Source organism: Excalfactoria chinensis, chromosome 3 (assembly GCF_039878825.1).
Source record: "Excalfactoria chinensis isolate bCotChi1 chromosome 3, bCotChi1.hap2, whole genome shotgun sequence".
In the NCBI taxonomy this organism is placed as follows: Eukaryota; Metazoa; Chordata; class Aves; order Galliformes; family Phasianidae; genus Excalfactoria; species Excalfactoria chinensis.
In genome coordinates, this window is record NC_092827.1 from 66,371,119 (window position 1) to 66,380,976 (window position 9,858).

At 37.5% G+C, this 9,858-nt stretch overlaps 1 protein-coding gene across 3 annotated transcripts in view; it reads right to left on the bottom strand.

The window, feature by feature from the left end:
• The window catches only part of WDR27 (WD repeat domain 27), a 90,748-nt gene extending 80,903 nt beyond the window's left edge, over window positions 1–9,845 (bottom strand). For 2 of the 3 annotated variants that reach the window (XM_072332355.1, XM_072332357.1), the window contains exons 1-11: window positions 9,461–9,763; window positions 8,544–8,685; window positions 6,584–6,708; window positions 6,041–6,154; window positions 5,469–5,520; window positions 4,360–4,430; window positions 3,401–3,515; window positions 2,609–2,741; window positions 2,204–2,307; window positions 1,751–1,818; window positions 940–1,073 (exon numbers count right to left, since the gene is read on the bottom strand). In XM_072332355.1, the coding sequence (XP_072188456.1) occupies window positions 940–1,073; window positions 1,751–1,818; window positions 2,204–2,307; window positions 2,609–2,741; window positions 3,401–3,515; window positions 4,360–4,430; window positions 5,469–5,520; window positions 6,041–6,154; window positions 6,584–6,708; window positions 8,544–8,685; window positions 9,461–9,652 (1,250 nt within the window). In that variant the 5' untranslated portion in view covers window positions 9,653–9,763. Of the gene's footprint in view, window positions 1–939; window positions 1,074–1,750; window positions 1,819–2,203; window positions 2,308–2,608; window positions 2,742–3,400; window positions 3,516–4,359; window positions 4,431–5,468; window positions 5,521–6,040; window positions 6,155–6,583; window positions 6,709–8,543; window positions 8,686–9,460 lie in introns of all 3 variants that reach the window. The other variant, XM_072332356.1, reaches the window with a different exon arrangement.
• Between the last annotated feature and the right edge of the window lie 13 nt (window positions 9,846–9,858).

Below are 9,858 nucleotides of genomic sequence, written 5' to 3' on the forward strand. Positions count from 1 at the left end.
AGTGAATGATACACCAGAGGATTGTGCAACCATCCAGAGACAGGATGGAGAAGTGGGCTGGCAAAAGCATCAACAAGTTCAACAGGGTATAGTGCAGAGTCCTGCACATAGGGAGGAAAAACTCCAGGCCCCAATTACATGCAGGGGACCTGCAAGTCCAGAAAAGGATCTGAGGATGCTGGTAGACCCCTACAGGAAGTGAACCAGCAATGTGCTCTTTCAGCAAAGATGGCTAGTGGTGCCACGGAATGCATCAAGAAGTGCTGCCAGCGGGTGAAAGGAGGTGATCCTTCCCCTCTGTTCAGTTTTAATGTTCAAGTCTACATTCCCCAGTGCAAGAGAGATATTGTACTACTGGAGAGAGTTTGGCAAAGAACCATAAAGACAATGAAGACACAGTCATATGTCTCCTGTGAGGAAAGACTAAGAAAGTTTGGACTGTTCAGCCTAGAGAAAAGAAGGCTCAGCAGGGATCTTTCTAATGTGTACCTGAAGGTACAGCGCAAAAGAGTGGTGTCTGGTGACAGGAAAAGAAGTAATGTTCACAAAATGGAACACAAGGTTCCAGCTAACTACCAAAAAGCATTTCTTCACTGTTCAATTGACCAAACACTGGTACAGGTTTCTCAGAAAGGCTGCAGAGTCTCCTCTTGGAAGGTACTCAAACGCAAACTGGACTTGGGCCTCAACACCCTGCTCTGAGTGTCCCTGCTTTAGAAAGTACCTCTCAGATGACCTGCAGATGCCCCTTCTAGTCTCAACCATTCTGCAATTTAGTAACTTCTCCCACTCAGTGCAAAAAAGCATGACAGGAAAACAAGTAAAGTTAATCCAAGTCAGAAAATAACACTGTACAAAACAATGTGATAGACTTAAGTGTCAGAAAAAGAAATGCATTATCTAATTTTGAAGAAAAGAATATTTTAAGTTATTCTGTACCTGGCAATGACTGATAAACTCTCCTCATTTCCACTTGTAAAAATACCACTCTGCTGAGATGTCACCAACAAAGCAGGGTTAACTTCCAGCACAGCAATCATGTCTTCAAAGATTGAGGTGATCAAGCATAAAACCTGCAGTAATTACACTGTAAAATAGTACTCCATGTACTTCACAATTTAAATTCTAATGCAAAAGTATTTATAATTGAGAATAAAACTGTTTTTTTGTTTATGAAAATTACTCAAAGATATCCATAGTTTTGGTCTCACAGCATTAAACATTAAAAAGTGCTTAATGCTGTCCTTCAAAATATGCCTAGGGTGCTTATATATAATATCATATGTATATATTTCATTTCCTAAAAAGCTCTTCTGTTGATTTTCCACTGAAATTTTCTCACAACTCAGTTTTTGCATATCTCTTGGAAGGATTCAGAAGTTCATCCCAACATCTGCTTGAAAAAAAAGTGTAACATTTTTACCTTTTTTTCCTATAAGACAGTGCCTCTGCTGCCACAGTGGTCACTCTTGACATTCAAGGTACACGCCAAACACCATGAAAAACAATTCACCTTTTGCTTTCTAGTCACTTCAGATAGTATTCAAATTCTGAGAGCTTTAAAACTACCCAGCTATTAAAACTAGAAATCTCCTTAAAGAATCATCTCCAGAGAAATAACTCTGTAATTCATATTTTGAATAAATAAGTGTACACGTACATAATTTGTACACAAAATTCAGAATTAATGTTTATAAAAAATAACTGGAAATGTAAACATTCAATAAATAAATGCTAACTATATACTCACCTTTCCATTAACTGCTTTCTTCATTAATGAACACGATCTAGCAAATCGAACACTGAGGCCACTGTAATCTTTACCAAAAAAGAACACAGTGGTAAAAGATGTATTTACATTTAAAAGGGAAAAAATTTACTCACGTTGTTTTGACACCATCATAGCCCACTGTTTTCAGTATATATCCTTCCAGCTTACAGCCACATTGTGAAGGTATGAGTAGAATAACATGCCTAGTAGTTAGGTTGCTAAATTGAATAAGAATTCATAACTAACTACTACAAAAATCTAGTACTGACACATGTTCTGAAACAAGTCATCAGTACAGAAAAACATAGTAAAATTAATTGATAAATTAAAACATTAAAAACAATTTTTGCTGTATTAACTAATTCTTATTTATATCAGGTGACAAAGAAAAGCAATCACATTAGATTGTAGCCAAACATTTTCTATTTATACCTTTGTAACATAAAAAGGCTTCCAATTCCAAGTTTGCTGAATTTATTAATAACAAGCCAGTAGAGGTTCCTATCCAAAAATAGCTTCTATTCTGGACACAGGATCTATTAGAAAAAAAACAAACAAAAAACACAAAAACAAGAACATGTACCTGAGTTTGATAGAGAAGGGTTTTTTTGTTGTTTTTTTTTTTTTATTATATAAGACACAGTAGTACTAGCTAGATTCCAATATGACAAAAATAACAAGCTACCCCACAGAAGATTTTAAATGCATTTTTAAAATCTGCAGTTCAAAGGAAAAAGTTTCAATTAAAATTGATGCAGTGAAAATAACCTAAGAACCAATAGGAACTCCTGAGAATAGATTCCAGACAACTACTTGGTGGTATTCTAAAGGACTTACTCATTTTCTTCCTTATGGAAACATACTGAATAGTCACAGTGTTCAATTAGGAGAACAGGCAATGATGCTTCCACTGGCCCCTCTGGTTTCATGCTGCTTGTTTTGCAAAGCTCAGAAGCATTTTGTCTTTCACCTGAAGAAAACCAATTAGCAGTGTCATCAGTCAATGAAACAATGAAATAAGGCAAACAAAAAGGATTTAAGAGTGAATTAAAAGTAATGTAGTACAATAACATGAAATAAGACCACACTATCTTTCCATTTCAAAAGATGGAGATATCTTGAGCCAGAGAATCACCTTGCTGAGGTGCAATCATTAAAGGTTTATAAGTACTCAGTGTTATGCCAATAAAAATACCACTGTCCATTAAATAATATATCATGGGAGGGCTCTGATATGAGTGTAAAACAGCAGCATAGCAAAACGTAAAATAACATAACAAAGCATAACATAAAAGATTCTTAGAAGCTTCAAAGGTAACTGAGAAATGGTACTCCAATTAGACAACTGATTAATTTTTTAGGAATTGATTCTATTCTCACTGAAGACATCATGCAATGATGTATAAGCAGATAGATTGTACAAGATGTTATTAGAGACATGTATGCATAATTCCTCCCTTTATGCCAATCCCCAGCTTCATATCAGCTCTAGCAAAAGATTCCATTTGACTGTCTGAGATTCAAAACTCTATCATGTACACTAAATTTTCACGGCATAAAAGACACATGCTCAGTAGTCAATAACAATTGAAATATAGCAAAACCAGCATTCTAGAAGCACTATGCTACCTAATTCTTCTTCAGATTTCCAGATTTTATTATAGAATTTCTCTTGCTCTTTCTTTAAGTCAATACGTGTCACACAACGGTAATTATGATCACTGATTAAACTGAAGATCCAAAGCTGAAAGAAAACATAAGAAAAGCAACTGCAATAAAATTATACAAATATGAGCTGGAGGTTCAGTATTGAAAACTGTTTATGTAACTAATGAATTTTTATTCATCTTACCTGGGACCTGAAATTACATTATATCCATCTATATTCCAAAATTATCAAAGATTTTTTCATTATTAGCATTTAGTATATTAGTAGTCATTGTCAATTTGAACAGCATGTCTAATTCCTATATGTCTATGTCTTGGAAAAAAAAACTCCTCACAGTCTATATCCTACCATTAAAAATCCTGGGTAAGCTGCATACAGTTGCTTAATGAGCCACATAAGTTAATTTCATTAATGCCTCTATCTTTATACCTAACTATATTTACATGTTTAATTTTCTTCATGATCCACTGAACAGTTACACAGAAGGAAGATAGCCTTTATATGCCATAGAAAAAAATCTGATTAATATATTCCTAACATTAGTTAAAGAAGAAATCAAATGCTCAAAGGACATTCATTACATTTTTCTTAGAACTCCACCATGGTAAAATCATGGCCTCTCCAATTTATGGCCATGTGTTTTATTCCTTGGCCAAAAAACAAGAATCCTGCTTTTCATATTTTTTCTTTTAAAACAGATACTTATAGCACCTCAGTGTACATATTATTGATTGCAGTTCTAAAAAGTATTATGGTTTTGAGAAAAAAGTTAGCATTCTGTAATAAAGGTTTTATATTGTTGTTTGCTAAAATAATTGTTGTAGCATTTCAAAACTTGTATGCAAATTGAGAAGCTTCATGATCGAAAAATGATAGTGAACTATTTTGTCACATAGAGATTATTTTTTATGTCTACTACCTGTCCTTCAGCAGATCCAGTGATGATCTGTCTCTTTTCTTCGTCAACTAGCAGACTTAGCAAAGGAAATCCTGTTCCAAAAATCTTGCAATTAGTTCCAGAGTACACATGAATCAGAAATGTTATTCAAAATTGATAGCTCCTACTTATAAAGAAAGGTAAAAACACAATAAAATAAGACAAAAAAAAACCCCTAAGGCAAAGGATCTTCACTTTTTTTTTTTTTAATTGCAATGAGTTTTCTATTTCTAGATCTGTAGCCTGCCTTCCCAAACTGGTATGGCTGTGGTTTTTGGTAACCTGCTATCCACACTGCAGAGGCAGTGGTTTGCTGCACCCTTTCACCAAGGCTTAAATAGCAATGTTTTTCAGAGCCCTATTGGCAGTTCAGCTACTGTTATTCTCATGGCCCTCCACATACAAACCAATTCCATCAAAGCAACTGCCATAGGTAATCAGGCAGGAGACATCCCTTCTTCCTCTCCTTTCCTATCATATGGTTTAAGCTTTCCTTTTGCTTTGAGGCATCTAATAATAGATAAGCACAAAGCTTAACAACCAGTTCCCATTAGTTCCTGCCCCCAGTCACAGTGCGCTTCAACCTACACCATAAGCAAGAACAACCAACACAGGATTGAAACAGGTTCTGGTGAAAACCACACAGTTACTTTCAGGAAAAGTTCTATTGGAGAGGGCTGTCCTTGCTGTGCTTGTTTGTCCTCCTCTCCTTTTGTTCTCATCTTTCTATAAAAGGTAGCTTTTGACTATGAAGTCTATGTATGCCTTCAACTACAAACCCTGCTAATAAACCTACATATGAAACACTTAAAGAATTTCTTTTCATTTCCAATACAAAACATAAAAAAGCACATAGACAGTAGAACTATTTGCACATCTCAGTAAATGCCAAAAGCTAAATGCACATTCTGTACAAAGAACTGTTTATGAAAAGACACTGAAACTATCTACCCACTTTAAAGAAAAAAATATATGCTAGCATATAGTTTACTATAAATAATTTTACTAGATCAACTAAACACCTATATAATTATTTTATTGTTCAGATTGATATATTTTGCTATGCAAAAGTATAAAAAAGGAAAAATTACCTGTAAATACTCCTGACTGATATATTAACAGTCCAGTGGAATAGTCCCATACCTTTAGGGAAAAACAAAAAAAAGATAGGCACCTACTTAGATCTTTAAGGAAAACACAAACTTTTAAAGGCCATCAAGTGGTGAAAACGGGGATATGCAGCCACTGAAAGTGATGCAATATAGCAAGGTTGTTTTCCAGAGGTTTGGTTGATTTGTTTTCTTGTTTTTCATGTTGGGCTCTGTTTAATCAATAAGTGCCAGAGTTTATTTGCCAGGTAATAAAAATCACCAAAGTTAACATTTCACTACTGTTTTGACTATGAAAAAACTCCAATGTCATTTAAAAAAATAATAATAATTAATTTTTACAATAACTTTGCAAGCAATTCTTAAAAAAAAAAAAAAAAAAAAAAAAAAAAAGCAGCTCTAGTCTCTATAATAGCAAAGAATAGCAAAGATGACTTTTCCTTAACTTTCATCAAATATTTTTAGAGAAAAAAAAGTCAATATGAATTCAAAAATTCACTAATTCTTTTTTTAATTATTATTATTATTTTAGCACAGCTCAAGAATTTCCTTGCCTTAAAGCTTCTGTCTTCAGAAATTGATATAAGCATATTTTTCTCCCATGTGCAAAACTCAGCAGCAGTCACTGGAGCTAGGTGGCCATTCAATTCAACTAGTATAGCTTCATTCTATGATAAGTCAAAATAAAAGCAAAATAGATTTCAAAACAAAAATGGCAATTAATACAAGGTCTGAATAACTAAGAATTATTGCTAAAAATAATATCAGACTTAGGTTCAAATTACAAATTCAACGACATTTTTCTTAAGTCAAATGTAGCTCTGTATACCATTTTGCTGGCAGAAAACACATGTTGCATTTGCTTTTTCAAAGCAAGTGATAAAGGATTAATTTTTCAGATGTTTTAGAATGTTCAGATATTGTTTAACATCAACATTTTTATGGCATATCACTTGATAGTGCTATCAAGCATTCATTTCTATTTGTTTTCTTCTAAATGAGAATATGAATGCATAACATTACCACACTGTGACTTTATTGAAAGTGATAAACTTTAAGAAACAACAGCACTGTGGCTACAAAGAATGGTATCTCACCTTTACACTTAACATGTAGATTCGATTTCCAGCACATACTGCCACTTGTTGATCATCTGGACTAAATCTTACATGAACCACCAATCTCAGAAGAGTTCCAATAATAATTCCTCGAGGTGTTAACCCTGCAGCAATTTTATTATTACTGAGATTTAGCAAAATCTAAAACTCTGATGCAGCTAGATCCTCAGAAACATTACATAACAGCTATCTACCAACACAGTTATACCAGTATCTGTTGGGAAAATATACAGAGTAAGCCACCATTTAATAATATAGAATAGTTTGGGTTGGAAGACCATCTAGTCCAATCAGTCTAGGTTATTGGAAAGCAAAGCACAGAACTATATACCAGTAAGAATTCTCCATCTACCTTCTTGCCTAGACCATGTCTGGTACTCTCTGCAACACTAAGTGTGTATATCAAATCTCACTAATATCAAGGATAGAATTTTTGTAGCAGGATGGTATGTCCAGAGAACCTAGTAGTGCCTTGTTCATTTTGGAGACTGGAAATCCTGATTCAAACCCAGCAAAACACAGGTTTGAAAAATATTTCTTCCAGATGAATATTTCAGCCACTGCAAACCATTGCATAGTAAGATGATAAGACTGGCTTTGAGAACAGGCTCAGTTTTCATCCCTCATATTACCACATCATTATGTTCATCTCAGTGGTTTTTTAGATCCACAATTTATGATGCTGCCTTCAACAGTGTGCACGGATTTTGGACATCTTATCAAGTCTTAGGATTCCACTGACAGCGAATTAACCAGAACACAGCCACAACAGCTACAGATGTTTTTTTCTAGGTTTTACCCTAGATGTTGTGGAGTCTTTCTATAACAGATTTATGTGTCAGAATTTATCAGCATGGTGGGATGAATCGCACAAAGAACTCAAGTTCCTGACACATTTGATAAAAATAAGGTGAAAAAAAATTGTCCGAGACTGCACAGAGAGCAGTCTGGGCAGAGACAGCCTACACAGCATCTGCTGAAAAGCCTGTGGACAGAGACAGAAGGTGAAAAAAGAAATCTAGCAGCAGTGAGTGTGGCTTTCAAATGTCTTTGTATTAAATATACACAGACTGTCTACTGATCTTCCACTAACTGACTCTAACTAACTTCCATGTTTGTTTCCCCTGAATTCTTAGTCCAATTTCATGCCCACTCGCTGAATCATTCCCTGATACTCTATGTTACACTTATATGGATTAAAGTGTAACGATGGCATTCATTATCAAAGTATTTAAAACATTCTCATTTCTTTACAAGTGTTTTTTTTCATAATGTGTAGTTTTCCACATTCGGTGTGGCAGAGTATGAAACACAATTTCTACACATAAAATGATAGGCAAACCGACATCATTTTTAACAGTGATGAGCTACATGACTCTTCCACAACAGTGACACAAAAAGAGGGCCATTAAGCCTCTCAATCATAAAGCTATAACAATATTTTTAGGACAGCGTGTCACTGGGGCTCTAGTGAGCCATGACTTGATCTCTTTCATACTTCCTATAAGTTTCAGTCCATTCAAACTCCCAACTGCCTCCATTGAGCCCAGCCCAAGCCCCAGCTGCGGGTCAGAACCATGGCCAGCTCCCTTCCCTGCCAGCTCGGCAGCGCGCCGGCTATTCGGGTCGGGTAAAGTCGGACTGCGCTTTGGGCTGGGGGAGGGCAACCAGGAAATAAAGCGCTGTCACGTTTAGGATCGTTGGATCCGAGAGGCTAGTGCCTTCTCCTCAGAAACAGCAGGTTATTATAGAAGCAGTAGTGGAAGAAGAAGGTGTTGGAGGTTTGTTTGCTAAGGCGATCATTGTTGAGAAACTGTTCTCGCACTGCTGGGCTTGTAGATGGTGGTGAGTGACTGCCTTCACTTCACTTCTATTGTATATATATATACATATATATATATATATATGTAATATACATGCTCTGTAAATAATACGCTACCTCTTCGCAGTTTCTGTGTGCATTCATCAACATTCCACACTATCACATGCTCACGGGAAGCTGAGCAGACGAGAAGTGGATTGATTTTACTTCCAAATGACAGTGCAGAAATTGAGTGCCGATGTCCTAACAAACGTAATGGCTGACAAAACGTACGTGGAAAAATGAGTCACTTCAAAATAAAGTTACAAACAATGCAAAATTACAAACGGAGAATGTTTGAAAAATTAACAAAACTGTTTCAAACTCATTTTCTTTCATTGTTCCAAAATCTCTTAATAATTTACAACATAGCTGTACTGGGATGAAGTAAACTTTCCTTGTAGCAGCTTGCATGGTGTTATTCTAGGTTTTGTGTCTAATTTGGCTATATGTAGATAACGTGAAATATTCAGCCATTGCTGAACAGTGCTGCTGGTGTCAAGGCTTTCTCATTTTGCAGTTCTGACACGCCAACTTCCAGCAAGTAGGCTGGGGACAGGCAGGAAGCAGGGATACAGCTGAGCAGCTGCCTCCAGCTGGCCAACAATGTGTCCCATACCACTTGACATGGAATCATAGAATGGTTTGGGTTGGAAGGGGCCTTTAATATCATCTAGTTCCAACCCCCTGCTATAGGCAGGGACAACTCCCTCTAAACCAGGTTGCTCAGAGCCCCATCCAGCCTGGTCTTGAATGCTTCCAGGGCCGGGGCTTCCACAACTTTGCCAGGCAACCTGTTCAGTGTCTCACCACCCTCACAGCAAAGAATTTCTTCCTAATGCCTAGTCTAAATCTACTCTCTTCCAGTTTAAAACTACTTCCCCTTGTCCCGTTGCTACATGCGCTTCTAAGAGGTCCCTCCCCAGCTTCCCTGTAGGCCTCCTTTTGGGTACCGGAAAGCTGCTTTAAGTGCTACAAGGTTGTTGCGGCCTTACCTGCGCAGCGGAGCCGCCGGCTGTATTCCAGACACACAGTTCGTTCCTATTCAGTGGGAAGGCGCAGTGCTGGTGACTGCACGCCACCTGGACGAGGCACTGAGGCAACCTGGACTTAAACAGACGCTTTTGGCAGACGATCTCAGCGTCTTCGCTCCCTCCCCACGAACGACAGTCGCCCTCGCTTTCCATCCTACAGCGGGGCACCGCCGGCGGCTCGGGGCGCGTCCCCGCCTCTTGAATGCATGGGGGAGCGGGACGAAGCCGCCGCGAGGGGAGGCTCGCGGGAGGTCCAACGGGCGCGCTGTCACTATGGCAACAGCGTCGCTGCCGACGGGCCGCCGAGAGGGACAAGCGCCGCCGCGGCCGCATTGCGCAGTCACTCGGGGGCGGCGGCG